A 16,213-nucleotide genomic window follows, 5' to 3' on the forward strand; every position below is an offset into this window, starting at 1 on the left:
TGGAATAAAGAAAAAAAGTTACTGTGTTCAGTAAGCTGTTGGCCGGTCTTCCTGTCTTCTCAGCAGAGGCCTTCCAGCACAACAACAGTAGTCTGCACGAAGCCACGTCTAAACTGGCATGATTAGCAGCTGGGTTTATTAATTACAGACTCCTAGGTTTGGTGGCCATGGAGTCTGGATTGGAAGATTTATATTGGACCAAACTGGATTACTTAATATTGAAAGCAGGAACTGCAGATTTTGTGCTAGCTTTGTCTATTCAATAGTGGGCTGGCAATATACCATCATGGATGTTTCCATGACTACAGACTGTGATGTCACAAATACATGTATTGCAGCATACCAGCTTAGACAGTGGCAAGGCTTTGGGGATGTATCTCCTCCCCTCCCCGAAAAAAAAACTCCCATCCCTAAGAGCTGCAAGATGTGGTGACTCAATGAATATCTGCTTCCTTCTCAATCTAAGCTAAGCCAATATAGCCGGTGGAATCTAAGGAGTTTACTGTGTTCTTTTGCAGGCCTAATTTCAGCATTTCAGAAAGATGCATTCAGGCCTCATTTGTGTCCCTTATAGGGAACCACATTCATACAAAATTGGCAGCGTTATACAGTATTTTTGCATTCATGCAAAATTTACCTGGAGTTATAAAGATCATGTTCTGTTCTTACTATAGCGTACAGTATGAAAGAAGGGTGTGATTATTTCATTCCTTGTCTGTTAAAATTAATTTTCCTGTACAGGAAAATGAGTGACTAACATGGCAAAATAATAATTTGCTGAAGCATCGTGTGTGCCAGCTAAGCCCCAGATCACCACCCTTGAACACTCAGCTCCAAGGAATCAAAAGATGTTATCAGATTTTCTTTTTAATATAGTAGAATGGGAAAATATAATCTGACTGAGAAATAGTTATATAAATTATATTTAGCTTTAATTACGTTAAGCTGTAAATGTTATAAAATTTTATTTTTCATCTGGTTTTGGTTGTGCAACTCTGCAAATCTGCATTCCTCCTGTATATAAATGACAATAATAGAGTATAGGTAGTCCTTGACCTACGACAGTGACCGTTCAAAGTTACAACAGCATTGAAAAAAGTGACTTATGACCATTTTTCACACTTACGATCTTTGCAGCAATCCCATGGTCACGTGATCAAAATTTAGACGCTTGGTAACTGACTCACATTTATGACAGTTGCACTGTCCTGAAATCATGTGATCCCCTGTTGCGACCTTCTGACAAACAAAGTCGATGGGGAAACCAGATTCACTTAACAACCGTGTCACTAATTTAAGAACTGCAGTGATTCACTTAACAAATGTGGTGAGAAAAGTCGTAGAATGGAGCAAAACTCACTTAACAAATTTCTCACTTAGCAACATAAATTTTGGGCTTAATTGTGGTCATACGTTGAGGACTACCTGTATGCAAAGTTAGATGTGGCAGGTTATAATGAGAGAAAATGCTACACATATACCGGTAGTCCTTGACTTACATCTGTTTAATAATAATTCAAAGTTACAGTCATTTCAGAAAAAGTTATTGATGACTTGTTCCCACACTTATGACCATCTCCTTCTCTCTCTCTCTCAAACATACAAATACACACACACACACACACACACAGAGAGAGAGAGAGAGAGAGAGAGAGAGAGAGAGAGAGAGAGAGAGGTCATGTGATTGCAGTTTGGATCCTTGGCAACTGGCTCATATTTACAACCGGTTGTAGTATCCTGTGGTCATGTGACTGCAATTTGCAATCTTCCTAGCTGGCTTCCGATGAAAAAAGTCAGTTGGAGAAACTTAACAGCCACAATGATTCACTTTATAACCACTGTAAAAATGGCTATAAAATTGGATCCAGTGTTGCAATGACTTACGACTGCACTGACTTACAATGGAAATTCTGTTCATAATTGTGACTAGTTGTAATTTTATATTAATACATGAAAATCTGTCAGGCTTTTAGCCCAAGAACAATCCAGTCAAAGTTCAGTTCTTTATTTGCTTACAAATAGATTATTCATGGCTGTTTATGGATCTTTCATGTCTAAATTGCTACAATCTTAAATATGTTTCGGAACAAGCCAGAAAATCAATTCAAACAGGACAAGCATGATGTCAGATCCCCAACCCCTTTTTGCTTTCCCTCCATATGTGTTCTTGTTTGGGGCCTGTCATTCTGCTGTTTATCAGGAAGACAGTTACGGAGAAACAAAACTGGAGAAGACCTTGAGATGCCAACTTGTGCCAGTTACCCCAACATCGTGCCACCTGTGGACTGGCTAGATTTCAAATGAACATTATGACTTTGGTGGGAGGAAGAAGATTGATAGTTTAACTATACCAGTGGTGCCGAACCTATGGCACACCCGCCTTGCCCCAGAGATGGCAACCGTCCCTCTTCAACCAGCCGCCCACTAACTCACCGAGGTCCCACGTGGCCAGATGCATCCCAGCACCCATGCGCTCGTTGGCCTCTGTGTGTGGGGGCCAATGGTGTCAGGCAGCAGCCACCCCGGCCCCTGCCTTGTCTTGCCCTGTGACAATGGCACCGCCGCCCTGCCTCACCTTGCCTCGCCTCATCCCGCAGGACGAACCTCCTGCCCACCGCCCCACCTGCCAGAGACCCCCTGGATCTCCCCCAACATGCCCGGCCCCCACAGGCATCCCTCCCCACGAGCAATATCAAGGTGATCACGCCCACCTTGGCCACACCCACCCAATCTGCCATGACCACCACAACCACGCCCACCCAGTGGTCTACGCCCACCTGGCACCTGGCGATAAATAAGTAGGTTTTGGGTTGCAGTTTGGGCACTCGGTCTCTAAAAGGTTCGCCATCACTGAACTATACCATTTGAGCAGGATTTTCCCCAGATCTCACCTTGGCTTTCTTACTGTCCCTAGCCCCTAAAAAAAATTCATTTTGAGATAATGCCCATTTCAAGAGTTCTGCTTTCTTGGGTGCTTTGTTGAGGTGAGTCCTTACACATGATTCTGTGTCACGTGTGAGTTTAAACATAGGATTAATTTAAAATACAAATATATTTGGCCTTTTCGGTATGACTTCTCGCAAGAAGTTGATCTTTGATTTTACAACCTTTTTTATCAAGATTGTTAAAGCAAATCATTGAATTTTTAAGTGAATCACACAGTCGTTAAGCAAATCCAGTCTCCCTCCCCCATTGACTTTAATTGTCAGAAGCCAGCTGGAAAGGTTTCCAATGGCTATCACAACTGGTATTCGGATCATGTGGAGACATTGCAGTGATCATAAGTGCAACTACTGGTCATAAGTTGCTTTTTTCACTACTGTTGTAACATCTAAATGAATGGTTGTAAACCGTATTTATTAATACGGCTATCATGTTAAGTTATACTTTGTTTTAATTACAGTTCATTGAATAGGTCACAGTGCCTGGATCCTAGGGCGATCTAGAGTCAAAAAAGCAACCCCATGGCTCAATGTGATACATGAAGCCAGCCAGTGTCTCTTAATTTGGTTCTGTCTATATTCCACAAAGCTAGGATGGAAACCCAGCCCTCCAGCCAATTCTGAAAGATGCTTAGATTTTGGGTAATCAATATCCTAACTATAATTTGAAAGTAGTTTTTAATAAGGTCTTGAGAATGTCATAATGACATTTCATCCTTTTTCTGGCACTACATTAGACTCTTTTCCTGCTGTCACATGAACAATGTAATTGGAAATATATAAGATCTAAAAGATCTTTAAAAATATTACATGGATACCTTATTATTGGTGAGTGGTTAGATAAATTCCCCTACTGCTGTCTGATGGAAAGAAACCATCCATTGTTTGAAATTATATATGGAACTGTGCAAAGTTTGAGCTTTATGGCCACATAGCTGTTCTTTTGTTTGGCTGCTATGTATCTGCCAAAGCTTTTATTCAACTGAATATTTTAAACATTTAAAAGCATATATTGCCATAATTTTTAAAGGTGTACATTTTGCATGAAAAAATAGTTTCCCTAGATTCTTCATTTTTCAGTAGAAAATTCTTTAAATGTTCTTTTGGTTTGTGAAAGATAAAGCCACTTATTTTTTTTTATAAATTCTTATTTTAAAAAATCCTTGAATTCTAATAACATTTTTAAAGATACAGTAGAAGAACTCAATGCAGTTAGAATTTTCTGTTACAAAGGAGTCATGTTTGAATGGGTGTTGTGATGATCTATTTTTTTAATGGGCAAAACCAAAATTAGTTGTATTGGTCTGCAATAAAAAGGCAACATCTATAGTAGAATAATAATTAAGTTGAAAAATCCCTAGGGATTGAGGCAGCTGTAAAATTTAAAAAAGAAAACAAAGGAGTTGCTAAATTACAGTGTTTTATTCTTGCATGGTTTTGAATAACTCTTTATTAGGCAATACTAGTAGGTAGTTTAAAAATATATGTAAACTTTTTGAGGTTTTTATCCATTTTATCACACAAGTACAACCTTGTAAGGGAAGTTGGGTTAATAGCAAATAGCAAATCTCAGTATCTTGGTAAAATGATTATTGAAAATGAATGAGAAATTTTGAGATGTGCAAATGCTAGTAGAAAGATAATGGGTAGTACGAGGACTGTTATAATAAATTAATGGTTGCCAAAAGAAGCAAAAATGGCCAGGTGTTTGTTTGCTCACTTTTTAATATAACAACAACAATAAAATAAAAATTAAAAAAAAAGTTGGAAGGAACCCTGGAGGTCATCTAGTCCAACCCCCTGATCAGGCAGGAAACCTTATACCATTTCAGACAAATGGTTGTCCAGTCTCTTCTTAACAACTTCCAGTGTTGGAGCATTCACAATTTCTGGAGGCAGGTTGTTCCATTGATTAATTATTCTAACTGTCAGGAAAATTCTCCTTAGTTCTAGGTTGCTTATCTCTTTGATTAGTTTCCATATGGAGGTAAAAGTTTAATATGTCAGGAGAAGTGTAGTAAGTTGAATGTAGAATGAACTTAAGAAGGGTGCATAGTAAAACAAGAGACAAGGACAAGAATGTGTCAAGGTAATTATGATTTAGTAGCTGACCGGTAGAAGTGATATATAGAGAATGAATCAACAGAGTATTTGGGGATAATATCCCTTTAAGAGACTGTCTCTACGAGAATAGCAGTTGGAACCTGCTTGCTCACTTCAACCGTTTGAATATAAATGACTATTTGTATTATGTATGCTCCCTGAATATTGTTTCATATTGTATATTAAACCACAGTTCTTTTAACAAATCATTGTCAGATGTTTATGCTCCTGTGTTATCACAAGAAGAAAATAAGAAAAATGCAGCAATAATTTATATTTTAAACAACAGAATGAATGTTGAATAAATGCCTGTGGCAATTCTCAATCATCCAGGTCATGGTTGTCTCAAAGGTGTTTTTCAAAAGGTAGCTGGACTTTCTTTGTTTTTTTCCCTTAAATGTTTTACTTCTCATCCAAGAAGCTTCTTCAGTTCTGACTGAATGGGGGTGGGGAATGGAAGGATCTGGTGGTTAGCATTCTGAAAGTCATTGTTAGCTCTCTGGGAGAAGGAGATAATGTAGTATCCTATCTCATATCATTCACACCACTTATCTCCTGGCTACAACCAAGAAAGTCCAGTTGCCTTTTGAAGCTTTGGGCTGAGTGTTGAATTACTGAGAAGTGGACAAAAAGAGGTTCACCAGTATGAAAGAAATCTGTTAAACTGGTTTGGTCATATAGGCAGAACAACCGAATACAAAACAAATGCATGAAGGAAGAATGGGTGATTTGAGAGGAAGAGGAAGGCTGAGAAAGTTGTGGTTGAAATAGCTGAAAAGACAGGTAAGAAATGTAAAAAAGAACACAATATATGGATATGGGGGGAAGCTGTAACAACTGGCAAGAATAGAAAAAATGTGGAGAGGAACAGTGAATGGTGCTGAAGTTTAGATGCTCTTTTACTCCTTTTCTGCTGTCTGCCAACCATTCCATTCTCTAAAGGAATAGTGTGATGGACATATACAGTAAGCATATAATCGCATTATTAAATGGGTGGCGAGTAGCTGAGGAATGTCTTTTACTTTAGGAACTGTCCAGGTGTTAAATTGGAAGAGCAAACCCTCCTCAAAATATGCTTGGTGGCTTGGCTCTTGATATCATTGCCTGATGTATTACAAAGGGACTTTTCTTGCATTGCTCTCATGTGATGGAAAGCACTACTGTGTGAGTTGAGTTTGGCCCTCTTTGGCATTTAGAAACCATGTACATGTAGCATTTGTCATAAACACCTTAAATTAAATGTAATTGAGTATTGGTTTACTGTTTATAGTGTTGGTCTATTGACTTTCTAATGCACTACAACAACCAGGATGCTAGAAAATTATGAAGTAAGCATGTTTGTTTGTTTGTATGTTTGTTCATAGGTCTGAGTGTATCATAACATTTCCCTTCTTTTAGAAATTAAGAGTAGGGACATTTCAACATTGTGTTGCACTCAAATTGGAATCTGGGAGATTTGCAGCTAGGATCTGGTTGTGCCCAGGTAGACAAAAATTAGATGAGCCAGAGAAAGAAAACATGACCAACAATGGGCTGAAGATTGAAGACTGGTACCCAAATAAATGTTTGTCAGTGGCATACCAAAGATGGGGTTGGAAGCAGGCTGTCACGGATGCAAGCAGTAAGAGAAGGCTATCTGGAGGGTCAGTACTGAATGTGGAATCACATTGCTGCTGCCAGTGCATCAGTCAGCTGTTTGGTATTTGGTGGCATGGTGCTATAACAAAGGTAGAACAGAGCAGGCTGGGTATGGTTGGACCAGCCTGTATCCTGCAACTGTCACTTGCTCTCTGAGCCACACCAAGTGTGCTCTTGCCAATAGTCATAGCAAAAACATGATCAGAAGGCAGCTGATGGTGAAATACTGGAGTGGATGGATGAAATATTTTGAAGCCAATGTGATACTCTGGGTGCAGTGGTGGCATATTTCTTTTCATTCTCTGGCTCTTACTTGGAGAGTGCCCAGTGAGCTTCTACTCTGAGAAGGCTGACCTGCTGCCTTATGCATGCAATTGATGTCTGGATATAATGCAACCTTTTCCCAAAACGCTATCGCTAATGCCTTCTTGTTAACCCAGGATTGCTCAGCTTCTGCAGTGGTATGTCTAGTCTTAAAAGCGACCCTTCTTTTTCCAGAAGAACCGACTCCTTCACATAAAATCATCAGCCCACCCACTGGAGTTACTTACCCTCATGACGATGTCTCGGATTATGGCCTCAAGCCGTACCCCTTCGCTTTGTCTAGCCTTTCGGCAAATCACATGGGCAGATATGGACAGCCAGATAGCATAGGGTCAAAATGCTATTTGGACCCTCTCAAGGCGGCAGGTCTCCCTACTTTGAGCCCTAGGATTGAGATAACACCATCTTATGAACTGATTCACTCAGGGGGGCCCTTCAGCAGCAGAGACACAGATCTATTGGTAGAGCATCAGTCCAGCTCAGCTACTGCTAGCCCAAGGTTTACCCTGCCAGTCCCTGGCTTTGAGAGCTACCGAGAACCGCTGTGCCTGAGCCCTCCTAGCAGTGGCTCCTCTGCAAGCTTCATTTCAGAGACAAATTTCTCTCCTTACACTTCACCATGCGTTTCACCAAATAATGGCCCTAGTGATGACCTTTGTCCACAGTTTCAAAACACCCATGCTCATTATTCCCCTAGAACCTCGCCAATAATGTCCCCACAAGCAACTGTTGTGGAAGATACCTGCTTGGGGCCACGTTCACCATCACCACGTCCCAACTCAAGGTCGTCATCGCCAGGGGCAAAGCGGAGGTACTCTTGCACTGAGCTGTACGGGAGTCAGCACCCGCACTCTTCTCCACGGCAGTCGAGGACTCCTTCTCCACAAGCCTCTCCCCACATCTCCTTGAGAGAAGACGGAGCCACAGTCACTTACACCCAGTTGTCCACCTCATCAAGTCTCATGGATGCAATGAACAATCTCACCACTGATCCTTCCTGTGGAGTTCCCACAAAAATATGGAGGACCACCCCAGATCCTTCGCCAGTGGCTTCCCACAAAGCCAGTATGCCATGTCATGTGCTTCAGCCAATCGAATACATTGGGTCCTGTGAGCAGGACAACCGAAGGAACCCCCCACCAGATTCAATCCTTTTAGTGCCGCCATCTTGGCCAAAGCAGCTGATGCCTGCAATACCAATCTGCAGGTGAGTAGATGTCTTGCACATATATGGAGTTCTATAGAATGTATAGAATTTGTCTTATAGATATGTGCATATCTGCGAGACAGATTGCATATAATAGAGGAGGATTTATTTTAATGAGTTATTCTTGACTCCTGTTCTTTTTCTCCTAAACTGCCCTGGATATTCTTTTGTTGGAGATAACAGCAGATGCATGTTCCCCCAGCAAATCAAAGCGCATAATATTGGAGGAGAGCAAAATCATTACAGGGTAGAAAGCAGCATAATTTGTTCCTCCTTCTTGACAAGGAGACAGCTAATCATTTTCTATATTTCATTACATTCTGCATTTACCTATATTTACACACAATGATGATTGAATGGCTACTGAAGATGCTCTGCACTGTCAGTGTGGAGATAATCTAGTCAGAGAAAGAAAAGGATGATTTTGGAGGTCCAGCATAGCCTTTAGTATGAAGTATTGATTGATTATTCAAATTTATATAGCCATCCATCTCATATGTATGACTATGGGTGGCTTACAAAAAAATAAAACAAATATAAAAACAAGAAAAAAAAACCAATACAATTTAAAAAACAGAAAAGAACAATATAAAAGCATATAGAAAACATAATGAAATATGTAAAACTCACAACCAGGGTAATCCCATTCATCAAAATTACTACTGCTGCATCAGCTCTACCATGCTCCTGGATCCCAATGCCAGTTAGCAAAACTTATGAGTTCCTTCAGGGCCTTGTGAATAGCCAGGAGGGTTGGGGTCAATCTTTCTTTCATTATCATTGATTCTTCTTGAATTAATTGCCACTGGTTTTTATCCTAGTTAGTAACTGTTTGTAAATTGTGAGGCAAAGAATCCACCCCACTGATGTGAGTTGAGCAAAAAAGCATTTGTAATTGTTCTCCATCTCTTGCTAATCAGTGGTTGATCCAGTCCTCTTGTATTTTGAAAAAGAAACATGATTTCCAGTTGTTTGGATCATTATTGTGCAGCCTGTCCTTGTTATGTGAGTATTGAGCTAAGCTTCTTTTCTTTCATAACTTAAACCCAAACTTTCTTCTCCTCAGCATTCCTGTTCAGTCTCTTCCACCTCTTGAGTGGCCTCTTTCCAGCCATTCGGGCTCCTATGAATTACAGATTGAGGTGCAACCCAAACCTCATCATCGGGCTCATTATGAGACGGAAGGGAGTCGAGGGGCAGTCAAAGCACCAACAGGGGGACATCCTGTGATTCAGGTACGTTGTGTTTTGTGTGGGGTATTTTACAGTGCGGTAGGTATTTGGATCCCAGAAAGGCAAGGGTGCTTCGATCCAGCATGGGCACATTCTCCTTGCCAATTAGCTACTCCTTAAAGAAGCCATGCCTTTTCCTGGGCTTACAAAGTAGCTGTACATCCCTAGTCTAATGAAGAGAAGGACTAGGGGTAACATGATAGCAGTTTTCCAGCCCTTGAGGGATTGCCTCAGATAAGAAGGGCTCAACTTAGTCTCCAAAGCACCTGATGGCAAGATAAGAAGTAATGGGTGAGAGATCCAACTTAGAACTCAGGAGAAATATGAGTACAAATAATCAGAGGAAAGGTTGCCTCCAGAAGTTGTGGGTGCTCTATCATTGGAGGTTTTCAAGAAGAGACTGCACAGCCATTTGTCAGAGACTAGAAGACCTCCAAAGTCCCTTCCAACCCTATTATTCTATATTCTATTTTGTTTGAGTTAGGAGATAAGATGGAGGCACCCCTGCTTCTGTCTCTTTAGCCTCTCCTTAACTTTAAAGTATATTTTTCTCAGTCTCTGGTCTTTCAGTAGGAGATACCAGATATAAGCCAAGCTTCTTCAAGTCTCACTTGACAAGTAGATCAAATGATGCCATGCCAGTTCCAGCACCCTTGATCATCTTGATCCAAATTGCTATTTTAGAACATCCAGGACTCTTGATAATAAAGCATAGCTCAATCACAGTGTTTTTCAAACTTGGCAACTTTAAGATGTGCAAACTTCAATTCCCATGGTGGCTGGGGAATTCTAGGAGCTGAAGTCCACACATGTATAGAAGTATAGAATAGAATAACAGAGTTGGAAGGGATCTTATAGGTCATCTAGTCCAACCCCCTGCTTAAGCAGGAGACCCTACACCATTTCTGACAGATGTCTGTCCAGTCTCTTCTTGAAAGCTTCCAGTGATGAAGCACCCACAACATCTGAAGGCAGTCTGTTCCATTGGTTGATTGTTCTCACTATCAGAAGATTTCTCCTTATTTCTAGGTTGAATCTCTCCTTGATCAGTTTCCATCCATTGTTCCTTGTCTGGCTTTCAGGTGCTTTGGAAAATAAGTTGACCCCCTCCTCTCTGTGACAGCTGCTCAAATATTGGATCACTGTTATCATGTCACCCTGGTCCTTCTCTTCACTAGACTTGCCAGGCCCAGTTCATGCAACATTCTTCATATGTTTTAGCTTCCAGTCCCCTACTCATCCTTGTTATTTTTTTGTCCACACTTTCTAGAGTCTCAACCTCTTTTTTATAGTGTGATGACCAAAACTGGATGAAGTATTCTAGTTGTGGTCTTACTAAGACCTTATAGCAGGGATGTCAAACTCGCAATGTCACGTAACGTGTTGCGATGTATCACAACTTTTTTTGCCATTGCCTGCAATGGGGTGTGCGTGGTTTCGCTATCATGCATCCGGCCCATGGGCCAGCAGTTGACACTCCTGCCTTATAGAATGGTATTAGTAGCTCGCATGATCTTGATTGAATCCCTCTGTTAATGCAGTTTAGGATTGCATTGGCTTTTTTGGCTGCCGCCACACATTGCTGGCTCATATTTAATTGATTGTCTACTAGACTAAGACTGTTAAAGTTGGTATATGTTTATTTTTTTTATAAATAATTCAAGTGGCAAACATGCCTAATATTCCTTCCTCTTCCTATTTTCCCCACAACAATCCTGTGAGGTGGTTGGACTGAGAGACTGTCCCATCCAGTTGGCTTTCATGCCTAAGGCAGGACAAGAACTCACAGTCTCCTGCTTTTTAGCCTGGTATCTTAACCACTAGGTCAGACTGGTTTCAAAAAAGATCAAGCTTGAAAAACACTGTTCTGTTAGTCTGGAAAAACAGAATTATTGTTTGAAAACAGAAGTTGGCAACTCACTCAAGCCTGTAGCTCCTTTTTTCTGCTGTCCTCTCATGCTAAAGAGATTGAATTGTATTTTTGCTTCTCTGGAAGCAAAAGACCCATACTTCTACTGGTAAATTGTTCTGTTCTGGCTGCTTATATAGCTTAGAAGCTCAGTTCCAAAAGATGCCATCTTATACACAGATAAATAAGGCTTTTGTTTTCATGTAATAAGCACATTTTGTATTTGGGAGGGAAGACAAAAAGGGGACATTTCCTAGGGCTACAGAAAAGAACAGGCTGTAAATGTATCAGCTGAATCAATTTTTAATTAATAAGGCTAAAGAGATACCACTTAACATCCTACGTTGGCCCTTAACATTTGAACCATTTTGAAATTTGGTAGAAAGCTTTGCAAAAAAAACCCAACAACCCCAATAATTTTGTTTCTAGTGTAATTGAGTATGGAAGTAAAATTGGAAGAATTTCCTTTTCCAGGATGGTTTGCACTGCAGTGTAAATATATAGTGTAAATATAAAGTAAAATCATGTGAAGTATTAGTTAGTACTATTTTATAAAACCTTAGTAAAACCACTCCTAGAGTAGTGCCTCCAGTTTTGGTCACCCCATAACAAAAAAGATTTTGACACCTTTGAAAAAGTGCAGAGAAGAGCAAGTAAGATGATTAAAGGCCTGGAGACTAAAACATACAAAAAACGGTTGCAGGATTTGGGTATGGCTAGTCTAGAGAAAAGAAGGACTAAGCAGGATAGCAGTGTTCAAATATTTGAGGGGCTGCCACAAAGAAGAGGGGGTGTCAACTTATTTTCCAAAGCACCAGAAAAAAGACAGGAAACAATGGATGATAACTAATCAAGGAGAGAAGCAACCCAGAACTAAGGAGAAACTTCCTAACAGTGAGAACAATTAACCAGTGGAATAGCTTGCCTTCAGAAGTTGTGGGTGCTTCATCACTGGAAGTTTTTAAGAAGAGACTGGACAGCTACTTGTCTGAAAAGATATAGGGTCTCCTGCTTGAGCAGAGGGTTGGACTAGAAGACCTCCAAAGTCCCTTCCAGCTCTATTCTGATTAAATATTTTGCTGGAGACATGTGGACCGAAGCACCTTTTGTACAACAGCTTGAGCAGAGGGTTGGACTAGAAGACCTCCAAGGTCCCTTCCAGCTCTACTCTGATTAAATATTTTGCTGGAGACATGTGGACCGAAGCACCTTTTGTACAACAGCTGCCATAAATCAAGCAGCCAGTTCGGTGTTTATTGGCCATACTGTTTCTTTCTCCTGTAATATTTTTGTTATGTGATGCCAATATAAGATCTCTTCATTGGCATGGTTAGAATTGTGATAAGGAAAAAAAGGGGGTCAATTGAAGCCTGCCACAGTTGGCATTTGGTTCAACGAGGTTTTTGATGGCATGTTATAAACTTTATGCTGTTGTAAAGATACAGTGGCATAGGCTAATTGGGTTCATGAATTTGTAAGAGAAAGGTGAATGAGTTGGAGCAGATTTTGCTGATTTTCCTGCAAGTTAGACTAAGGTCACGGATACCACAGGACATTTTTAAAACAAGGGTAGAAAGCTGCTTCCCTTCCCACTTATTAAATTTATATCCATCTTTTCCACCAAAATGAACACAGGAGGCTTCTATCAATGATACAAAAGTCTAAACCTTGAAAACAGGCAAATAAATTTCCCATTAAATACAATTCAATCAAAAACAAATAAACCATACACACCAATTAAAACTTGTGTCAATAGACAAGTCGAACTGTGTGCCCAGAAGTGTGTCTGGATAAACATGTCACTAGAGAGGACTTAGACTTTGCTATCTGATCAACCTAGACCAGGGGTAGGCAACCTTGGCTCTTTTGTGACTCGTGAACTTCAACTCCCAAAATTCCTGAGCCAGCCAGCTTGGCTGGCTCAGGAATTCTGGGAATTGAAGTCCACGAGTCATAAAAGAGCCAAGGTTGCCTATCCCTGACCTAGACAGTATGAACAGTAGGTGAGGATGATGGAGATTGTAGTCAGATGATAATTGGAAAGTCACAAATGATTCCATCCTGTTTTAAAATATTCTCTTGCCTTTTTTACAGTTGTGTAAATGAAAGCCAATTTTGCTGGATAAGTCAAGTTTAGTTGGAATTAAAATATGAGGTCTCTGCACTGAATAATGTGTTATCGCTGAGATCCAAAGCAGAAACATTAAATGTGTTGATTTCTCCAAGGCTTTTTTTTTTTTTTTTAGTGATGAAGAGGCAAATGTACTTAATAGAGATGAAACTTTAGACATCCTTTTGAGTAAAACTATTCTAGGGGAATTCTGGTTCTTTTGTCTTCCATTCTGGTATTCTGATATATGTATCTGGTTAAAACATATTAAAGTCTGTCTATGATACTGTCATAAAATGGAAGGGATGGAAGAGATCTTAGAGATCATCTAGTCTCACCTTCTGTCCAGTCCATGGATGCTTTACTGCAAGCAAGAATCTCTTCTTTTTTGATGGAGGAGTATATATTCTGGTACTACAGGTAGTCTTCAATTTACAACAGTTCATTTAGCAACCATTCAAAGTTACAATGTCACTGAAAAAAGTGACTTATGTCTGTTTTTCGCCCTTATGACTGTTGCAGCATCCTCATGGTCATGTGATCAAAATTCAGAGGCTTGGCAACTGACTCATATTTATGACGGTTGCAGTGTCCCAAGGTCATGTGATCACCTTTTGTGACCTTCTGACAAGCAAATTCAATGGGGAAGTCTGATTCACTTAACCGTGTTACTAATTTAACAACTGTAGTGATTCTCTTAACAACTATGGCAAGAAAAGTCATAAAGTGGGGCAAATTTCACTTAACAAATGTTTTGCTTAGCAACATAAATTTTAGGCTCAATTGTGGTCATAAGTCGAGGACTACCTGTATAGCAAGAGCTGAAGCAGCACTGATATTTTAGCTCAGCCTGATGCCAGCCCTAATCAAATAAGCTAAAAAAATGTTCAGAGAAGAAAAGATGGGTAGATTAGCTCTTTGTGGTCTAGTAAGAAAGTTTTAATTGGAATTGCTGGTTTGACAAAATGATTATGAGTGTGGTGTGTGGGTCAGTGTGCCACAAACCAAACCAAACTAAACCACAAACCAAACCAAACTAAAATGGGATGCAGAGAATAGTAGGATCCCAGTTGCTAACTTTGTGTAAATCAGGCCTTACTATTAAGCCACAATACAGTGCAGACTAGTGGCCGGGTTTCTGCAACCTCTCAGTTCTAAAACTGGGTTTGGTTTTAGATTTTATTAACATGGTTTTAGAGGTTAGATTGTTGTATGAACCCAGCCACCATCTCTACATTAAGCCTACACCATTTCAATTACCTCCTTAATTCTAAAGAAGAAAAAGGAAAAAGCTTCTGAGAAACGGTAGGAAGGTCCTAAGCGTTCCACATATAACACCTTATATATTCCCCGACTTACATACACTTCATATATTCTTGCTTTGATTTTTTCCAAACAATGCTTAAAATGGGCAAGGCTTTAAATAATCTGGATTAGGAAATATCCTGTCCTTCACCCCTACAAATCTGTTTGTTTGTTTGTTTGTTTAAAAAGGAGAAGGAACATATGTTATGGCTCAACAGCATGGATTTATACATAGTGTCTTGCCTTAAAAGTGTTCTGTTCTATGACATTGATTACCCAACTGTGAGTCTTTGAAGAAGACAACTCTTTGGGTCCTCCACCGAGCTTTCTTCTTGGTTTGTAGCTGATAGATGGTAAAAGCAGTTGGCACTATCCAAGGTCCCATATGGATAGATAATACAGGTAGTCCTCAACTTACAACTATTCATTTAGTGACCGTTTAAAGTTAACAACACTGAAAAAAATGACTTATGACTGTTTTTCACACTTACGACTAATAACAATTCAGAGGCTTGTCAACTGACTCACATTTACGACGGTAGCAGTGTCCCAGAGTCATGTGATCCCCTTTTGCAACTTTCTGACCAGCAAAGTCAATGGGGAAGCCAGAATCACTTAACAGTCCTATTACTAACTTAGCCTCTGCAGTGATTCACTTAACAATTGTGGCAAGAAAGGTCGTAAAATGGGGCAAAACTCACTTAACAATTGTCTCGCTTAGCAACAGAAATTTTGGGCTCAATTGTGGTTGTAAGTTGAGGACTATCTGTACAGTTGAGTTATCCAATGTCTTCCTACCCATGTATAAAGTGGATAACTTGCTCTCTGCATGGAATCCAGTGATGTTGATTTGTGTAGGAGTCAGATTGTGACACATCTATAATAGAATTCTCAAAGTCAAGTCCCTTTTAAACTGTAGTTTCCATGTTTCTCTGGAGGAAACTATGAGAATGGTGTTTATAGTACAATACAGTTGTCCTTCAGCTCTTGGACAAAGATGTACAGATGATATATCATGCCCCTTTGTAGGAGGATTTACATGACTTCCAACCCTCTCCCTGGAGGAGGGAATTTCATTATTTTTACATTGTATAACCTGTATAGTCAATGTAACTTTGGAAGAAAGTGCAATAGTTAAAGTTGTATATAAATCTGGCTTCCTGCATTGATATGCAAGAGCATTATTTCTCCTGTACTGTAGTAACTGATACACAATTAAGCTAATGATTTTCTTGCTGTAAATCTAGATGAATAGTATTTGGTCCATCTGAGCAACTTGTAACTTGTCCAAAAAAAAAACAAAAACAAAAACAAACAGCCATCTTCCATAGGAAACTGTTTCTTTTAATGTTTTCTCTGTACAGCCTTATTCATAGATGATCCTTTGTATGCTTTAAAAACAGGTGGCTTTATTCACATCCATGATTACATCTGAAATATTTG

The 16,213-nt window shown here is 39.8% G+C and overlaps 1 protein-coding gene across 9 annotated transcripts in view; it reads left to right on the forward strand.

Annotated features, from left to right (window-relative positions):
* Positions 1-16,213, forward strand: part of NFATC2 (nuclear factor of activated T cells 2) — a 161,237-nt gene that overhangs the window by 27,252 nt on the left and 117,772 nt on the right. For 4 of the 9 annotated variants that reach the window (XM_039332237.1, XM_039332239.1, XM_039332236.1 and 1 more), the window contains exons 2-3: positions 7,182-8,214; positions 9,281-9,449. In XM_039332237.1, the coding sequence (XP_039188171.1) occupies positions 7,182-8,214; positions 9,281-9,449 (1,202 nt within the window). Of the gene's footprint in view, positions 1-5,495; positions 5,829-7,181; positions 8,215-9,280; positions 9,450-16,213 lie in introns of those variants that run through there. The other 5 variants (XM_039332240.1, XM_039332242.1, XM_039332238.1 and 2 more) reach the window with 4 other exon arrangements.

Source organism: Crotalus tigris, unplaced genomic scaffold (assembly GCF_016545835.1).
Source record: "Crotalus tigris isolate CLP2741 ecotype Arizona unplaced genomic scaffold, ASM1654583v1 scf7180000024458.850180, whole genome shotgun sequence".
NCBI lineage: Eukaryota > Metazoa > Chordata > Lepidosauria > Squamata > Viperidae > Crotalus > Crotalus tigris.